The sequence below is a fragment of the Oncorhynchus tshawytscha genome, linkage group LG28 (assembly GCF_018296145.1).
Source record: "Oncorhynchus tshawytscha isolate Ot180627B linkage group LG28, Otsh_v2.0, whole genome shotgun sequence".
Classification (NCBI taxonomy): Eukaryota; Metazoa; Chordata; class Actinopteri; order Salmoniformes; family Salmonidae; genus Oncorhynchus; species Oncorhynchus tshawytscha.
In genome coordinates, this window is record NC_056456.1 from 14,372,594 (window position 1) to 14,392,913 (window position 20,320).

The 20,320-nt window shown below is 43.4% G+C and overlaps 1 protein-coding gene across 1 annotated transcript in view; it reads right to left on the reverse strand.

The window, feature by feature from the left end:
- Nucleotides 1–3,210: 3,210 nt before the first annotated feature.
- Nucleotides 3,211–20,320, reverse strand: part of LOC112226790 (protein Wnt-9a) — a 29,993-nt gene continuing 12,883 nt past the window's right edge. Inside the window, exons 2-4 of the mRNA XM_024391344.2 lie at nt 10,504–10,763; nt 9,797–10,059; nt 3,211–7,389 (exon numbers count right to left, since the gene is read on the reverse strand). Coding sequence (XP_024247112.1) covers nt 6,898–7,389; nt 9,797–10,059; nt 10,504–10,763 — 1,015 coding nt within the window. The 3' untranslated portion in view covers nt 3,211–6,897. The remainder of the gene's footprint in view (nt 7,390–9,796; nt 10,060–10,503; nt 10,764–20,320) is intronic.

A 20,320-nucleotide genomic window follows, 5' to 3' on the forward strand; every position in this document is an offset into this window, starting at 1 on the left:
CAACAGCCCTGCCAAACGCAAAGGCTTCTACACAGCTCTATGTTTATCCCATCCCCCTAGAAACCCCGCTATGGGATCTCCAGGGCTTTCCTCACTCCCCAAGTATGTATGCCAATGAAAGAAACACATGCTCCACTATTATTTATAGATTTATTTGTTTATTTATTATGATTATAGTTTTCCTGAAGGAAAATGTTGACTTAGGCCCATCTGAACATTATAGAATTTTTGTTCTATATTGAACTATTCTCCTGGATTTGGGTAGGAGTGGGAGCATGTGAAAAAGGTGGGGATTTTGAGCGATTGGCTTTGTCATGTGAAGATGACATTTTTATGATTGGGAACAACGGTTGAAAACCTCCTGAGCCAGTTATGTCCATCCTTGTCCATCTCATCTTGCCTCAGACAACGTCTGCTAGGGTTCTCCTCACGGTGGGAAAGAAAGTGCTAGCAGAACCTCCTGACTAGTGGCAGAGCGGTTACAAGTGGACACACTTAAGGCTGTATTCAATCTGTGAAGGTGAAGTGTTACAGATTGCGCGCTAGAAATTTGAAGGCAATTTCCGATTGAGCCGACGTAGGCAGCGTTTTACCATGGATGCAGCCTCAGCTTTGTCGGGAACATTGCCTTTCAATTTCAATCATGACGTTAAGCTGAACATCCGTGATGCGGATTCAGTAGAGCCCTTACTGTCTCGACTAACTAAAAGAACATTGCCGAACATCTTTAAAGTAAATTGTCCGTTGACTTGCCTTGGACCTTTGCCTCTCGACATACAACGAGTAAAGGCAAAAACAAACACCCATCATTAGTCATACGTGTTTACTAACTATTGATCCTCATTACCATGGTGTCAGGTGCCATGAGTGGTATAGGTTGCTAGTAGCTTCAAATTGCGGAGTATTTACCAGCTTGCTCAGACAGCTAACTGACAGAAAGATGCCAATTTTATCACATAACATGCCAGCATTTGAGCTTAAACAAAGGAAGTCCTTGTCTTCACAGCAGATACCTTAGCAGGGGTCACAACCAGATGCGCAAGTCATTTTCCTCCGCCCGGTGCATTTTATTTTGCTCCTGTTTTGAGAGATGCTGAGCTCACATGTTTTTCCAGGCATGGGGGGACAAGTGGGAACCTTGACAGGTACTTGACAACAATCAAAAACAGTTGTAAACAGGGGACGTTATTGGGCAGGGTGCAGGAAGTGAGCGAGCTAAGGCAGCACCGCCTAGCACAGACCCCTCCTATCACACTTTCCAGACAGGAACTAACTTTTTCCCAAAGAGCTAAAAAAGACGAAGAAAAAAACATCTAAATGCACAGACCTGTATGAGCTAAGGTGTTTTTACAGGGCAGGGAACTCACTCCCTGTTTCATCCTGAGATCGTCCTTGGGCAAAAATGTACGGTTGAGGCATTCTGATGAACAGTCTGAAGTCATATGGAGTGCTGTGTACTACTGGTAAAACTCTGCATTTTTCAGGTAATTGTTAAATGTCTGTCACTGGCCAGTCTCGACAGTCACTTTTAGGTTGCATTCTAGCTCTCCAAGCAGCAGTAGCACACTTAGTAGCAGCTAAGTGATAGCTATGGCCATGTACCTCCTAGGTCTCAACACTACATTTAATTACAGAGGAATCAACTAAACCACAATCAACAGTCCTCAGTAAAACATCTACAAACTAAGAAGTACACTATCTTCTTGTAGGATGGGGGTGGGCATGATGGGATGTAAGCATTTAACAATTTTATGCCATTTTCAGTAGTTCAAGGGTTTTCAGTTAACATTATCTCATAGCCTTCTTCACTAAGCTTTGAGCATCTTGGGCCTATCCGCCTATCCTTTTGTGTGCCTCAGCAGAGCAGAAGGATGAGAACGATAGAGAGAAAGAAGGGGGGGGGTGTATTTGAGGCTTGTATTCGATTTTTGCTTTTTGAGGCATGTACTCGATTTTTGTTAGTCTGTGCTCTAGTGGCACCCACTTCCTATATGGTAGCAGCTGTCAAAACGTTGCTGGATGACAGCACACCGCAGAGCTACGGCTCGTATTAGAGCCTGGTACTGGGCAGGAAGTATTGAGGGGTGGGGCTGAGTGGGGAATATTCAGGCCACACTGTTCCTCAGGGCAAGGTGAGTAGGACCCTGGGGAGGCATATCTACCACCAGGGCCCTCCTGTCTGTAACTTTAGTGGCTGGGTAATACAACTACACGTGTTGAGGATATCTCTGGGCTTTTCCAGTGATGTTTTAGGTATTAGAACAGATACACTCCCCTGTAATTGAGTTTTGTTTTCGCACTCTGATGTGAGTTTTTTTCTTTTTTCTTTCTGATGCAGATTCAGGGACTCTAGGTCTCTTTCATTTGGATTAAGTCAGAACTTCCAGGCATGTGCGCATTGAGCCACGAGAAGCTTCGTCCACGTAGCTTGTTGAGAAAGAAAACTCCCTTAATTCTTTACACATCTGGTAGGGGGAATTGAGTTTGTTTAAATAATACTAGTTCAACAGGGAGATTGTATCAGTTTTGGCAAATGTGTCCAGTACTGTCTAATCCAAAAGAGAGGGAAATGTTTATGTTGATATCCTATAGTAATGAGCTACAAAATAAATGTGTTTGACTTTCTGGTAAGCAGACACCATGACAGATTGATAATGTGTACTGTACGATGAAAGACTAGGGTTGTAAGGGCCTGATAGTCTCATGCTACCCTTGGGCGTCGAAGGAAGACATTTGAAATGTCCTAGCAAACAGAGGCTGCGTCTCCATGATGTATATGGCAATCCAACAGGAGTCGGTATCAGATTCTAATGAACACTTATCTCAACATGGCGTAACACGTCGCAGACATGGCCTTTCTTGTCCGTGACATCAGTCCCCGACGGGGGATGCAGAGCGTTTTCCAACTGAGAGTGGCTCTAATAGCTGGACGTACTTGTCTTGAATTTGATGACGGGGGTGTGTACCTCTCCCTCTATTTAGCTCCACTACTCTTAATTAACCCCTTAAGTCTCCAGAACTCCAAACAGCTTGGAAATACTATTGCATATTGGAACCTATATCAACAAGTCGCTTTGAGTTCTGGGTAGAAAGGAAAGGTGGATTAGTAGTGGGGTAGAACTTTTACTGTTTGCTTGCTTCGACTTGGACCAAACTCCTCTTAGCAATGGCTATATAACCACTGGGTATGAATGAGACCAAACATTCACATCATTTAAAAATTCATTTATTATTTCAGGTTTTCTTGCCTTTGTTATACAAAGATGTTAAATAACTTAAATACATTCTTACCAGTCATTCGTGATCTGTTTATACCTACAAGCTATACACATGAGGTAGAGGACAATAATTTAGGTTCCCATAAGACATGAATAAGTGAACATGGACAAAGCTTTGCTGGTATAGTATTATCACAAAGAGGAATAGATGTTTGTTTTGTTTATTGGCAAGCACAGCACAAATCCTAAAACAAATGTACACAGTGAATGTGACCCTCTCATCAGAGTATACCAAAAGTTGAATGAGTTCACACCAATACCACTCTGCGTTTGGTCAGTGTGTTTATCTCCACAGAAGGTTATGTTACGGGGTACAGACAGAACCCAAACACCTCTCGCCAACCCCTCAAACAAACGGATCACGCTACAAATCGGAATGCTAGAAAAATACTTGCGCAGTACTGTGCGATGTCAATTACATAAAAGCACCCAGCTGATTATGATCTATTTAATTGCCTTTAGAATTGCCTTCAGATGTGTCGCATATAACAGTTGAAAAAGGGAAGAGAAGTGTTCAGTTACTAAATTTGTAAGGATTTGTTTTGTGCTTAGGAACTGCAAATGTTAGAGTTATCTATAGAAACTGACTTTATAGAATACACTGCCTCTTGAAGCCTCCACCCCAAAGAAGCAAAACACTCATACAAGCCTAAAGGAGAAAAAAAAAACAGAGTAAAAAAAACAGGTATATAAAATCAGTTTTGACTTTACGTTATTTACATTAAACACATGCTCATAAAATATCTCAAAATAATTTATCTTTCTTTTATTTTCACTTTTTCTACAAAATAGATTTTTATACATGATCCACGGACAACTACACAGTGCAGAGCTATGAGTTCAAAAATAGAATATGAAGGACTAAGACAATGACAATTGAGAAACAACCGTTGCATCATGCCGTCCTTTGTCTTGAAAAAGAAAACGTGTGTGTGTGTATATGTACAGTATAAAACATACAAAATACATGCAATGTGCATCCTGTATTCCTCTCGTCATGACTCTGTTGACCTTTTATATACGTTCAATAAATTACCACTGTAGAGAACCAGTCTTGTGCAGAGGAGCGTGTGTAGAATACACTCACCAGAAGCTGTGGGAAGCAGGCATTTATGCTCAGGCTCCTTAGCATAGCCATTATGGATTCCATGTAACGTGCAAAGTTCTATGTAGGTTTTGACCATTCGTTATTTGGCATGTTTGGAATCCAGCTCTAGAGGATGAACCAACCAACCTTCGCTAGGCTAGACGCCCTTCTCAAAGCATGCTGCTATTCCTTGATCAGTCACGGTGGGTTGAATCATACATCAATCCTGTGAGTGTCACCGCTTCTAACGTAGCATGCCAATGCCCTCGAAAACAGCTCGGACCACAGCTATCTAGTAATGTTTTTTCACTTACTGATGATCACGTACAATCAAAAGTTTTCAGCAGCAATGTACTCCATATTCATGATTTAGCTGTAGGCTTATGCATCAACTTAAATTTGACCACTTGCCTTTCCAGCATCAAACGTCTTGGTCCTAAACCTCATTATTGCTACCAACTTCCTCTTTACTTGCCTGTGAGATTTTACCATGTGCCTCACTCTTGTCTCTATACCACAGGAGAATAAACCATTGTTATTTACAACAAGCAAAAGGAAAACACAAACATATGCACTGTTTATACTCATAAATACAGGATCTTTAAATACTTTAAAAGGGGAAATGATAAAGGACTTCTGGGGCTTCAGTGCGTGAATGGGGCTATCTTACAATGTCGGGTTCCTCCCTCAGTAGTTCATTCTCACCCACCTGAAACAGGCAACGTGGTTGTATATCTAAAGGGAATCTAAGGATGACTTGGCATCTCATGAGTTATTGTGGGTGTTTTAGAGGGTTGGCTCTGCCTTTTCCGCCAGTCATTTGAAGCATCAAGCATCCAACATTACATTTTAGACTTGTGCAACATAACAGTAACCTGCCAGAGAGAGAATTACTGTCAAAACAACACGAAAGGAGATTGTACCTTTGCAGTCGTGGAGTTGTGGTAGCCATGCCCCAAAAACAATGGATAGACAATGCATAGGCATACAGCTAGAGCATACATTTGCTTTGTCGTCGCAAACACATTTTTGTCACCTTGTTGTTGCGAGCTTCAGCGGGACTATATGTGAAATACCAAATTTGCTTGAGGGTGTAACTGTGTAAGACATTTTTCCATTGGATCATACTGTTCATTTTCAATCTCCACCGTTAATACTTGAATGGGGGGTGTAGAGAGAGGAAGGAAGGAAGGATATGAGAGAATAGTGTTATTATAGTATTATTACCGGCAAGATTTGCTTTTCTTTTTTTAAATAGAGGGCTAAGTACCAAGAAGCTGTTCTAGTTAGAGCACTATTCGTCTGATTGGAAGATGCATTCTCAACTGGTCAGGCGGTCTCCTGTTGTCACGGTGACAGCAGTAGACACTAAACTCAGAAAAGCAAGTCCATTCTCTCACTGAACTTTCATTACATACAGGTTTTCTTTTTTCTTTTTACCATCAGTCCAAATAAGATATAGTGGTTTCAGTTATTCCCTGAACATTAGTTGACTTCGCTCAAGGCCAAGAGTAGCCTAAAATGACTGGCAAATGTATTCACCAACAATTTCACTCTAGTGTAAAAGAATCAAAGACAAATGAGCGTGTTTTCTCTCCTCGTGAAGGAGTAGTCCCAAAGGGTCCATAAATGATCCACAGAGTGAGACAAAGGACACACATGTGCTGCTTTCCAAAGGGCCTTGTCAAAAGAAAATAAAAAGCAGAAGAGAGCGAGAACACACAAACAACAATGCATTTGTGTGGTTAGTGGTTTGTTGAAACATATTCAGATAAGTAGCAAGTGTATATAATATCATTATAATACAATTTAATTTATTTACATACATATGCATACACACAGTGGTGTGTTTGTGTGTGTGTAAATATGTGTGTGTAGAATTCATCTTACACCCTGTCTTCTTAACAGTTTCTGAATATGGTTACCATGATTGCCATATGAGTTGTAATTTGACCCACCTCTTCAACCTCACTCGCTAACACACACACACACACACACACACACACACACATTTCTACATTGGGCAAGGCCCAAAAGCCAGTCTTTTACCATTACGGTCATTCTATTGGATCCTCATTAACAGCATGCTAGCCGGAGACAGCGACAAAGTGCTGCTTTTTCTCACTGACACATCTGACTGCATGTTGAATAGGTGAGGTAGCCTTACTCCAAAGCTCCAACTCTGCAACGAGAAAACATGAGACCCATGTTGACCCTGTTGTCAGACAAGGCCAATCTCCTCCTGCAACCCCAACCACCATTGGCTGGGGCCACAGGGTATTAAAACAAAACCCATAGAACAGAAAATCCCTCAAAGTGCTTATAAAGGTCCTCCATCTCCATCGTCTTGCTCTCTCCTCTGCCGCAGAACTCTCGCTCTCTCTCTCTTTATGACAGCCACAAGGGGGTTGAGTGAGAGTCAAACCTCTGTCCTAGAACACCATTCACCCCCCCCCCCTTCACCATCAACAACCACCCTCCACTTGCTGAGTCCGGTCAGAGGCAAGGGGCGAGCAGGAAGCTAAGACTGGGCTAACCTTTACAGGTGTAGACCTCTTCTCTCTGCGTGCACTGCTTGCATTCGACGTAGCAGCACCAGCGCACCTGACACTGGCATGGCCGGGTCACCACGCGGCTCTGGGTGTTGTGGCCCCTGCCGCAGCATATGGCGTCGCAGTTCTTGTCCTTGTAGCACTTCCTGGCCGAGGTGCCCGGCGAGTACTTGCTGGGCCGGCAGAAGCTGGGCGAGTCCTCGATGTGGAGCAGGTCCGTGGTGCGTGGGATCGGGTCGTTGCTGGGGCCCGTTGAGGGGTTCTGCTGCTGCTGGGGCCGGGCCTGTGAGATTTCCCCCTCCCCCGTGGCCTCGTTGGTGGAGCTGCCCACCTTCAGTGAGGTCTCGTAGCGCTGTTTCAGCTGCTTGCCGATCTCGTGGAAGGGCGAGAGCTGCCTCCAGCACGTCTGGACGGTGCAGGAGCCCGAGACGCCATGGCATTTGCAGGTGGTCTCCACCCCTGCTTTGATCACCTGGTGGTGGGAGAGGAGAGGGACATACAGTCAGCCGTCACAGGGCATCAAAGGGACTGCCTGAAATGACATAATATTAGCTTTGACCCATTTTGCACTTTGTATGGACAGCAAGGTTTCAAAGAAGAAGAAAATGACTTAGACTCCCCTGTCATTTCTGCAGCACAATGGGCCTATGTAGTAAGTCCTAATTGCATAAGAAATGTGTCCAATATGAAGCCTTTACGCACACAGAACATCAGTGTATTAAAATGTGATGAGAACAGAGGCCATGATTATCTTCTCTGTGTATACTCATACATACCACAGAGTTAGACGATCTAGAGCCTCTAATTATTGCTGATATACTGCTATTAACATAATACAACATTGACATGACAACAATGTCACATTGTTGTCACTCCCCAACCAAAGAATCTTAATAAAAAATGTGCTACACTATAAGCAATAGTTTCAAAGATAATGTTTGTGGGTGGGAAGGTGTCGATACAGACTGCTACGATAACATTCGGTAATAGAGTTTGATTAAAGTCATCATGGTTATTCCTAACAGTAAGTGGAGGACACGCTGAGAGGCACTTTTTCTGAAGAAAAGATCCATTGAGTTCCTCGGCCATGGGAAAGAAGGAGACAGAAGACTCAGACCCTGGCCCCTGTTCTTGGTTTGTTTTAAGGTATGTGGGAGTCAAAAACCCCCAAGGTCCATCTCTTTCACCAGGCCAACTTCATAACTCTACTGTTTCGATTCAAGTAGGGGGGGGGTGGAACTTTAGGCTAGCAAGTGTAAAGCTAAACAAAACCATTTTTTACGTCAACTATGTTGAGGCCTGAAGATTTCTCATAATACATATAACGGGATCTACCCAACAGACGACACGGAATGTGGACTCGAGTTGAACTTGAGAGAACACCTCTGACCATTAATGCTCGACCAACTTTAACTTGTGGGGGTGTGAACGGGTGTGTTTTAGGCTCCTTGTTTGGCCAAATACAGCACTGCACTGCTGAATAGCACTGCTGAATAGTACACGTTGCGACGTTGCTTGAAATCTCTGTGGCTGGGAATGGTTCATTTGTGTACAGCTCAGTCAGCATCGGCCGACCACAACGTTAAATTAAAGGTTATGTGTTAAAATCCATAACGTGTATTCTCCAGAGGAGGCCTGGAGTGGACAGACGGTCTCCCTCCGGTTCTGTTCTCACACACTGGGAAACAGATGGGGGAATACGAAATAAGTGCTGCATTATTCGCCACACTTGCAGTTTAGTTCAGGGAAATGTGAAGTGTCAGCTTTAAATGTTCTAGGGATTCCAGAGGCTGGCACATTCCAAGATTTGTGCTTCATGTGGGACGTAGTACACCTCACTAAATCTGAAAATAAGAAAAAACCTGGACCAAAACAGTGTTGTAAATCTTTTATCACAAATAAAAGAACCTGAGAATGGATTTGGAGAGCCAGGCTGAAAAGGAAGAACACACACCACGGGTCTTCGGGGAGAGGTTTGTGTCTGCTAACATTTGGGGAAGTGTGCTTCTGCTATAATTTATATTCATGCTAAAATTAAAATGGCTACAATAGGAGAAAATCTGAGTCAAGGTAGCGGCTGCCAGGACCTTGAGTTTGCTTTGGCTTGACATTTTAACACCATTCTCTCTTCTTTTTGATTTTACTATTAAAATCACGTCCAAGCCAGAGGGATGAAAAAAAACTCACTCCCTCACCTCAAACAATTGTCGAATCTCGCTAAGGCACAAACAGAGGCAATTAAATCTCTAATTTGAGAGGGAAAACCAAAGTTTGATTAACGTGTGGCCTCTGACTTTAAGCAGTCAATTTAAGTGATTTAGGCTGGCCTTTCACCTCACCATTAAGTGGGATGCTTGAGGATCTGTAGTATTTGTTTAATAACCACAGCATGTGGGTAAACGATTCTCTGTCGACCATGGAAACATAGCTGTAAAAACTCTTGTCATTGTTATTCCTCTCATGGTCACATTAAATTCCTCTCTGGTCATTTTCACTGGTTCTGGTCATTTTGCTGTGTCTTTAGAGACGGAGGTAAATTTGGAGAACAATAATTTACCAACCCTACATTATATAGTTGTCTGTAGGAGATTCAGAAAATATTCACCCTAGAATACACCCACGGATCTTAACCATCTCAAGACAGGACAACATAGGCCTACGTCCTTAAAGTAGTTGTACAGGGCAAAGGTATAGCAAACTACACTGTCAGTCAGTCAATCAATCAATCAACCAGCCAACCCAAAAATATTAATTGTTTCTGTTTTACAGGAAAAGTTGTGACAAAAGGGCTGTTAGCGGGATACACTAATTACTGTATCCCATAATTCAACAAGATGAAATGTACCGCGTCATCCAACACGGCTCCCCTCCACACTCACCTTCATACCCACGTTAGTGTTGTGCATGTCCACGCGGGCACGCAGGTCCTTGTTGGAGCGTTTGCCCAGGAAGTCCTTGACAAACTTGTTGCTGTACTTGAGGTTGTCACCACAACCGCCCCACTGCCAGGCCTTGCGGTTCTCCAGGTCTGGGGCTTCATCGCAGGTGCAACGCTCCATCCGCCCGGCGCTACACGCCTTGGCCATGGCGTGAGTCAGGCCTGCTGAGGAGACGGCATACAGGAAGGCTGTCTCCTTAAAACCTGGAGTGAGGTGTGGAGCAAGAGGAAGGATATCAGCTACCAGCTTCCTAATGGACACTCAAAATGAGCAATTGAAAGTTGCCATTATTGGGAAAATATACTTCAGCTTTCTACTGTACTATCTACTATGGCCTCTCTCTACTGTACTATCTACTATGGCCTCTCTCTACTGTACTATCTACTATGGCCTCTCTCTACTGTACTATCTACTATGGCCTCTCTCTACTGTACTATCTACTATGGCCTCTCTCCACTGTACTATCTACTATGGCCTCTCTCTACTGTACTATCTACTATGGTCTCTCTCTACTGTACTATCTACTATGGCATTACAAAAATGTATCACCACCTCCACCCATGAACGTCAGAAAGGAGTTATCTGTAAGTTGAAAACATAATACATTTATACTTCTATATGAAGTTGGAATGCTTTTCTGTCCCTACCTCTTTTCAAAAGGTTGGCTCTGTAGCGCCCCTCTAAGGTGCAGTTCCACCTCTCAAAGCGGAACTGGTACTGGCACTCCAGGGCACTCATGCTGATGGCCTCCATGAGGGTCTCGGCCACGCCCGGGTCCCGTCGACACATCCGCCGCTGCTTCTTCTCCAGTTTGAGCCGGTCACACAGCTTGTAGTGGGCCCTTCCCACGTTCTCCTCGGGTTGAGAGCTCAGCGGTAGAATGGACAGGGGTTCATTACCTGTCAATCTGGGGAGAGAAATAGACACCCCTTAGCTACTGTCAAATGCTGCTGCAGTACCCAAAGGTCTACCTAAGGCTTACTACAGGCATTACCTGTCAATCTGGAGTTGAGGGGGGGGGGGGATGTTGCACTGTAACACACTGTTTGGAGGGTTCGGAGAATGAAAAATAATTTATGGGAACACTCAGTCAGTACAGTGGACTGAGAATATGAGGAAATGGTATGCTAAGTCCCAAACATAGAACGCTGACCTTTATGGTCTAAGTCAGAGCTGGTTAATGTTCGAGGGAATTTGGCTGCAATTGTTTGAAGGTTGCAATCGACTTAATGGTTAATGTGCAGGGGACTGCAACGCTTTCTAGAGATTGAGATCAACATTCACCATATGTGAAGTGAGTCTGGGCCTCCCGAGTGGCAGAATGGTCTAAGGCACTGCATTGCAGTGGTTGAGGCATCACTACCGACCCGGGTTCGGTCCCAGGCTGTGTCACAGCAGGCCGTGACCGGGAGACCCATGAGGCGGCACACAATTGGCCCATCATTGTTTGTGTTTTTTTATTTATTTAAAACATTTTTTTTTATTATACCTTTATTTAACCAGGCAAGTCAGTTAAGAACACATTCTTATTTTCAATGACGGGGAGGGTGTTAGGGGAGGGTTTGGCCGGATGGTATTTTCCTCCTATTGTGCTCTAGCGACTCCTTGTGGTGGGGTGAGTGCCTGCAAGCTGACCTCAGTCACCAGCTGGATGGACACATTGGTGTGGCTGGCTTCTGGGTTAAGCGAGCAGGGCGGCTTGGCTTGTTTTGGAGGACGTGTGGCTCTCAACATTTGCCTCTCCCGAGTTCAGCAATGGGACAAGACAAACTACCAATTGGGGAGAAAAAGGGGTAAAAGTAAAAAAATATATTTAAAAAATAAAAGGATTGGGATAGTGACTGTAACTGTGTATTTTAATTACGTTTTTTTTTGCCAGTACAGAGCGTTCAGATGATATGACAGATTTAAAACAATTGTCCCACACATTCAATTTGTCTGTCACATCAACGACATGCTAAACAGTAGCCAAATCAACAGATACATTGCTTAACATTTATATCATATCCCGGGGACTACTGACCGTCACTCACGGGGACCAGCGGTGTTAGATGTAAACATGATCACACAGCAGGCTTTACACTCATTATAGAATCCCCATACAAACTTCCAGTGTTCAGGACCCTAAAGCTGCAATTCATTTGAAATATAATGAGTATAAGCTTAGTTTCTAAACACGGTATAGGAGGAGAACATGTGGTAGAGTTGCTCTCCTTTCGTCAGTTTATTTAAAGGAAGTGTATATAAAACACACAAGCTAGTACTGGGTCTGCCACATAGCTGGCAAAACCCTCCCTGACCAACTAGTGTTCTGAGGTTGCGATGGATGGGGGAAGCAGAAGCATTGCTTTCACAAAAACACGCAGGGGACATGACTGTCAGCCTGTGACCATTTTGGTCACACCATCTGACAGGATTGGCAGGGTAGTTGCTCATTATGTGCAATTTCAGGGCCTCTTTTTACACTGTTAAAGTAAAAAGAGAAGAATACATGGATTTACAGAAGAACTCACAAACACATTCCTGCAACGGGCCCGGGCACATAACGCCATTACTGAAAGAGTTTGATGCCTTTTAAGTGTCAACATTTCCCTGCTAATAGTGACACCAGCTAACAATCTGAGGTTGTCCTGACAACAACCGTAAACAAGGGATAAACATATTAGATGTACTCTGGAGGTGACAATGGGAGGTTGTTTCTTCTTCTCTCCTCTATATAACTGAACTGCTCTGCTCAGTGACACACGGTGACCTGTCTCTGGCCTCTGCCATCAAAATGTTGACATGTTGTTGAGCTTAAGTGAACATCCCTTCTATCAATCTTGATAAAACAGGGGAGGTTTACTTTATCTGACTGCTTTAGCATGTTATCAGGAGAGCTGAGGAGGAGAGGATCCTAGTTTAATTGTCATGTCTAAGTGAATCCTGCTGTGTCTCATTCACAAAACAAAGCTCTGATTATGCCATGTTCAATGAGAGGCCCATGCAGATCTCACCAGTCACATGGCCAGAACAGGAAGTGATAGCTAGTCTAATAAGTAACTATGAACCGAACAGTAACTTTTCAGTGAGGAAAGATTCAGGCCAGGTCTGCAAGAGTAGGACACAAGCTAATGAGAGAGAGAGTGAACAAGACACAGCCAGCCAGTCAGACACTATTAGCATTTAGCTAGCGTGTTACTGCTGCCAATGAACGAGAAGCCTATTCAATTCCATTTCCAGCCCATGAGTCATTTGGGTACAACTATTAACCAAATCACAGCCATAGAGCTTCCTTCCAGATGTCCCGGGCATGGACCGTGTTGCAGTGAATGTGAACACTGATTGATTCACTGTCTGTACCTCAAGAGAGTTACTGTGTACTTCTCCCGTCTGTGTACTTCTCTAGTCAATGGTGCTACACGTTCACTTACGACCTAATTTGTCTTCCGTCACCATTCAGAGCCAAACGGCCTCACTGAAGAGGTCACAGAGGTCATATTACAGAGAGAGAGACATCTTTTAGATCTGATAATAACTGATTGTGAAGTGTTTCTCCTGATCCAAGATGGCAGCGTACCTTTAGGGAGATATTGTGTTGGATATAAACAGTTCTTTTTCACACATTTGTATCGCCGGAAATGACTGGTAATGACTGGTAAAGGCATCCAGATTATAGATTTGTCTTTGGTGAAGGGAAACGTTTCTGCGGAATAGGTCATCCAGAGTGATGGTAAATATGTTTTTGGGTACGGGATGTCATCTTTAGGGAGGGAAGATCAATGTGTAACATTGCAGGTCTCCCGGAGTGAAGAGGCTAGTCAAATGGCTCGTCTCTCTTTTTTGCCTTTCCTAACTTGTCTGACTACTATAGATTTCTTAAATGGAAACCTGGCAAGCTGTGTCTTGACAGAAATGGTTCTCCTGGCTGGCTTTAGGGAGGAAAAGAGCTCAAATACATTGGTCTGAGTGCCACATTCTGCACTGTATGTATAGAGACACTCCATACATACAAATGCTATATTTATCCATCTTAATTGTTATTCCTTTTGATACTATGTGTATCCACTACGTATACAACACCGTGAGGAGAAAAAGAAGGAACTCAAGAGCAAATTGTACCAGTTGACGAACTGTTAGAATCGTGATTGACGAACTGTTGTAATCGTGACTGACAACATTTCCGCAACATTTCTGCTGTGGGCTGAGGCTCAATATTTGATTGATTGCAACACCATTTAGAGTACCTGGCTAATTAATTTCGACGTGTCATCAGGAGAGCCAGGATAATGTAAACTCCAGCCGTGATAAACTCAAGCCCTATGATTGATGCCTGAAATGCAATAACATACAAACTTAACTGAATGTAGATATCGCTGGGGAAATTAAATCAGCAACGTTACCCAGGAGATGCAAAGTGGAACAGATTATTTGTGAAGCTTGGCAGCCACAGTAAATGAAGCATATTTTTTTTTGTGTGTGTGATTTAAAATTCCTAGAGATTTTACAGTTGTATGAATCATGCTGCTGAAGAATGTAAGAGCAATAGAAACAGCAACCGGGGGCTGAAATATAGTCTATGTGTTGTATAGTACGCAACGATTCAATTATGTTAGGTACATTTGTTGCTAATGGCATAACTCTAGAATGTTTACTACCTGTTGGACTAAATATACACAGGCGTGCCATTATTATCAATAACAACAGTGGTGAAAATCCCATGGTCTTCATTTTCCTGAATCCTATCACCATGGCGTGTTACATTCCTCAACCACTACTGTCACTATCACCGTCTCCTTAGTGTCATCTCTCCATAGATCACAGATGGCTGCCTGTCTGGCCCTCTAAAACAAATAAAGTCAAATAAAATGCAATTTCTCAAAAGTGTCTTTGTGCTGCGACGTCATTGTCTGAGGCAAAAAAAAAGATACTCTGAAGCTGGAGGGAGGCCAGAGACAACATGAATCTTTTGGACTACTGCTCTGCTGTTACTTGACTTCCATTTTTTGTTGTTGCCAGTTACCAAGAAGGCTGGGGGGGCAAAGTGTGGATAGGAGGAGAAATTTCAGAGAATGGAGAAACACTTCTTCGGGTCTCGGGAGAATAAGCTACTGTGGCTCCATTCTTGTGCATGTTTCCGCTCTGTGGCAGACCAGTGTATAGTCAAATGATATCACAGATGTGCTTTAATTTCAGTTTCCCCCGTCTTCTAAAGGATTTCTTATATCTAGCTGTGAGGCTGTATTTTAAAGGTTTCACTTCTTGGGCTTTTAGAACCCTGACGGAAATGATTATTTTACTTCTTAAAGCGATCCTAAATATGCACAATGATAGTTCTAGTGCTTTGATTAATTGTGCCACTGCATATTTCCTAACAAGCACATTTGACGAAGTGTAAGACGAAGAAGGGGAACACAAAACCATACAGGTAAACTAGCTAGCTGGTACTGGGTCCCTAAAGATCACTTTACCACCATAACGTGACCAAAAAGAAACCCAACGTCACACATACTCAGACAATGCTGAGCAGAACCCAGTGTCACACACTCAACAGGACCACTGCTGGCTTCTGCAGAGCGAACTCATCTATTTAAACTCACTTGGAGCAAAGGATGGAATCAAAAGGAGAGTACGGTGCACATCTTTGGTCAAAAATTTGGACACAGGACCTCATAGCTTCTGATTAGGAATAATGGAAAGCCTAACCACAATGCCTTAATCTCTATGGTCCTGAAACATGTGCAAACTACAGTGTGTACAGTACATGTTGACAGTGTAAGGCATATGAACTAAAGGGATTTTAGGTTGCAGGGTACGGAGCTACTGCTAGGTCTATGTCTTACACATTAGAATGTAAGAGCATGTAGACCTGTGTTTTTCTATCATGAAGCGTTTTAGGAGGCTGTTTTTGTTTGAGGTGTTGGCACAGCAACACACATGGAACATAACACCAACAGAGACATAATAAAGTTCACTATTATCCTACGTGAGGTAGGATTCTTACTGCTGTTTTCTCAGCTTGGCTTTTTAAACTCACTCACTCACACACTCACACACAGACATCATCGACCCGAGACTTCAAAGGAGAATAATCTCACTCATTGCCTTGCCTTTCCCCTCCCTGCATGCACCTTTCACTGGGTAAACGAACGGACGGAGTTTGTTTAGGCATTTCTCTCCACCTGTCAACGCTTCCCATTGCCCGGGACATTTACTTCATATAAATGTTTCAATGCGCAGAATGGCAGAGTGAAAACGACTCAAATCATCAAATCAAGTAAATGTTCATTGGTCGCATACACAGATTTGCAGACGTTATCGCAGGTGCAGCGGAATGCTCCAGAATGAGCAATGTCTGAGTCAGGAATATAAATACACATACACTATATACAAAAGTATGTTCACACACATTCAAATTTGTGGATTTGGCTCTTTCAGCCACACCTGTTGCTGATAGGTGTATAAATCAAGCACACAGCCATGCAATCTCCATAGGGAACATTGGCATGTGGAATGGCCTTACTGAAGAGCTCAGTGACTTTCAACTGCCACCGTCATTAGACCGCCACCTTTCCAATTTCTGCCCTGCTAGAGCTGCCCTGGTCAGCTGTAAGTGCTGTTATTGTGAAGTGTAAAATTCTAGGAGCAACAACAGCTGAGGCGCAAAGTGGTAGACCACACAAGCTCACAGAACGGGACCGCTGAGTGCTGAAGTGCGTGGAGCGTAAAAATCGCCTGTCCTTCGTTGCAACACTGTCTCCCGAGTTCCAAACTACCTCTGGAAGCAACATCAGCACAAGGACTGTTCGTCGGGGCCAAGAAACACGAGCAATGGACATTAGACCGATGGAAATCCATCCATTGGTCTGATGAGTCCAAATTTGAGATTTTTGGTTCCATCTGCCGTGTCTTTGTGAGACGTGGAGTAGGTGAACAGATGATCTCTGTATGTGTAGGGGGTGCTTTGCTAGTGACACTGTCAGTGATTTATATTGAATTCAAGGCACACATAAACAGCATGGCTACCACAGCATTCTGCAGTGATACGCCATCCCATCTGGTTTGCACTTAGTGGGACTATCATTTGTTTTTCAACAGGATAATGACCCAATACATCTCCAGGCTGTGCAAGGGCTATTTTACCAAGAAGGAGAGTGATGGAGGGCTGCATCAGATGACCTGGCCTTCACAATCACCATACCTCAACCCAATTGAGATGGTTTGGGATGAGTTGGACCGCAGAGTGAAGGAAAAGCAACCAACAAGTGCTCAGCATATGTGCGAACTCCTTCAAGACTGTTGGAAAAGCCTTCCAGGTGAAGCTGGCTGAAAGAATGCCAAGAGTGTGCAAAGCATTTTGTTGACGTTGAGGGTGAGGTTATTTTCCTGGCACCACTCAGCCAGGGCTCTCACCTCCTCCCTGTAGGCTGTCTCATCATTGTTGGTAATCAGGCCTACCACTGTTGTGTCTCTTAGAGATGAGCTTGGGGGGCAGGCACTATGGTGTTGAAGGCTGAGCTGATAAGTTCTAATCGTCACCATGGGAACAACATCCTCTATGCTCTTCCTGAAGAACCCAGTCACCAAGTCATTGTATACGCTGATACTATTCTCAGAGGTGACCTGGAACATTTCCCAGTCCATGTGATAAAAACAACCTTGAGGCATAGATTACAATTGGTCAGCTCAACATTGAACAGTCCTTTACCACGGGTGCTTACTGTTTAAGTTTCTGCCTATAGGTGGGGAGGAGCCAAATGGAGTCGTGATCTGATTTGCTGAAGGGAGAGTAGGGGAGGGCCTTGTACCTGTCCCGGAAGGGTGAGTAGCAATGATCAAGAGTTTGTTATGTCCGGGTAACACAGGAGATGTGTTGATCAAATTTCTGTAAAGTTTCCTCCTATTTTCTTTATTAAAGTCCCCAGCTACAATAAATGCGGCCTCAGGATATGCTGTTTCCAGTTTGCACATAGTCCATTGTAGTTCCTTGAGAGCCATCGCAGTGTCGGCTGGGGGAAAAGTATATCGGGAGGTAATGCGTTCAGCATTTGATGGTGAGGTATTCCAGATTGGGAGAACAAAAGGACTTGAGCTCCTGTATGTTACCACAATCACACCATGAGTTCTTTCTTTTGCGCAATGGATGTAGAACCCCATAGCTAAATGGATGGGGAGAGAGACAATATTCCGTAAAACACAGTATGTTACAGTTCCTGATGTCTCTCTGGAAGGAGATCCTCACCCTGAGCTCCCATACTTTATTGTCCAGGGACTGAACGCTAGCGACAAATACACTCGGAAGCGCTTTTCTCCCCGGCATCTGCGGTTTTGTGCAGCCCCCAGGATGAATAGAGCTGCCTCAAGTTTTTAAAAATGGTCCAGGTCAGGGAAGTGGAATTTCTGGTGACCGCCAATCTAATGTTGAAAAGTTATTTTTGGATTCAAGTAATCATACAAAAAAATGATGTAAGAAATAACACGCCAACAAAAAAATACTGGAAGCTAGAAACAGGGCGACCGTGTCTGTCGGTGACATCTTATTGACTCATTACTGTAACGCTCATCGAAATGAGTAGACCAAGGCGCAGCGTGATTTGAGTTCATCATCATTTAAAAAAATGTGAACCAGCAACAAAACAAAAAAGAGAAACAAACAAACGAACGTACAGCCTTGTAGGGTTCAAAAGCAACAATACAAAAACAAGATCCCACAAACAACAGGTGGGAAAAGGCTGCCTAAATATGATCCCCAATCAGAGACAACGATAGACAGCTGCCTCTGACTGCGAACCATACCAGGCCAACATAGAACTACAAAAACTAGACTACACATAGAAATAATAAACTAGAACACCCCCCAGTCACGCCCTGACCTACTCCACCATAGAGAATAAAGGCTTTCTGTGGTCAGGACGTGACGATTACGCAGGGTGAGTTTGTGTGTGTGTGTATTTGTGTGTGTGTAGCCACACAGCCCTGGGTCCCTGGTGGAAATTATGTATTCAAACTAAACGTTGCCGTCATCACCCTTCTGTGTTCATGTCAGAGCCCCTACCATGACCCTGGCCTCCACTGCCGCTGCACTGGTTAATATTATGGCTGTTAATGTCGCCCTTCATCTGTGGTTTATAAAGGGTTTTTGAAAGTTTATTATGGGTTACATGTGAAGGGGTAGTATAAGAACATTCAATCACATATTAGCAGCTTGATAATCCTTGATATCACATCATCTTTGGCCTAATATAATTGCTCATCTTAATGAGTATGTAATCACTTGGGACGTCAACGTTAATGTGTTAGCGCATTACATGTTTATTGACGTTTGTTTTGTTGACGCCATTAATCGCCTAACCATTTCTTCGCTGCATGGAAAATTTTAAGCACAGAACACAACAAGGAACACAGCTACAAACAAGGCTAGTCCCTTTCTATCGCTGGGGACCGTGTGCTTCTAGCTAAAATCCGTTTAGCCCAATATTACAGGGAGCTATCGTTTCATTCTCAGACGCAGATTCTTGCGTATGTTCCTAGCTGCTTTAAATGACTCGCGGGATGCTATTCTTTGGTTTGATAACAAACAACATTGTTTAGCCAGTCTTGTTACCTACTCAACCAGCTAGCTAGCAGCGTGATAACTTGACCACTAACCAGGGCTAGGCTATGCACACATTTGGATGGCACAGGGAGAATTCAAAAGGAATAGGCTACTCAAAGAGATGCTTCATAGAGTGGAGTGTGTATGTGTGTGTGTGTGTGTGCAGGAGTAAGTGAGAGAGAGAGAGGGCGTGGGAGGGATGTAGGGTGTTGTAGGCATATAAGTGTGTAAAGTTATCTGAACAGTAAAGATGGTTACAGTGTTTTCATAACATTGTTGGATTCAAATGCACTTTGTATCCATAGAGCCAGTACTTTTTCCTATAGTCACACTCATTTAGAATGCCTGGAGCTTTAACAGTACTTAAAACTATGTGTGCATGTGTGTGTGTGTGAGAGAGAGAGAGAGAGAGAGAGAGAGAGCTGTGCGCAAGTGTTAAACTTCAAGGACATTGATAACAGGGAGTAGGCCTACTTAAACATTGGGAGCATTAATAGCTTTATGTTAGTGACTTTTGTGTCGTTTATGGTGAAAACGCTATTAAAACCTTCTAATATAGATCATGTTGTGTTTCCGTCCCTCACGATCAAAGTATGCCTGTAACTCAGTGCACTGCTCCTTAAATGGAAAAATCTTTCTTGAGAGCCAAATTTGAGCAAATTCTAAAATTACGATTAGCTACAGAAAAGCATGCGATTAATCGGAAATATGCAAACACATGCAGACATTTTGGCTCGTCAGTCACACTTCACAACAACTGTATGTAAAAAAAAGCTCCGCTCAGTACAAATTCTGCAGTGTCACATAAAAAAAACATGCTGTGACAGGGAGAGCTGCAGTGCAACACACTGATCGCTCTGTGACAAATACGCCCTTTCTGTTGTGAACTA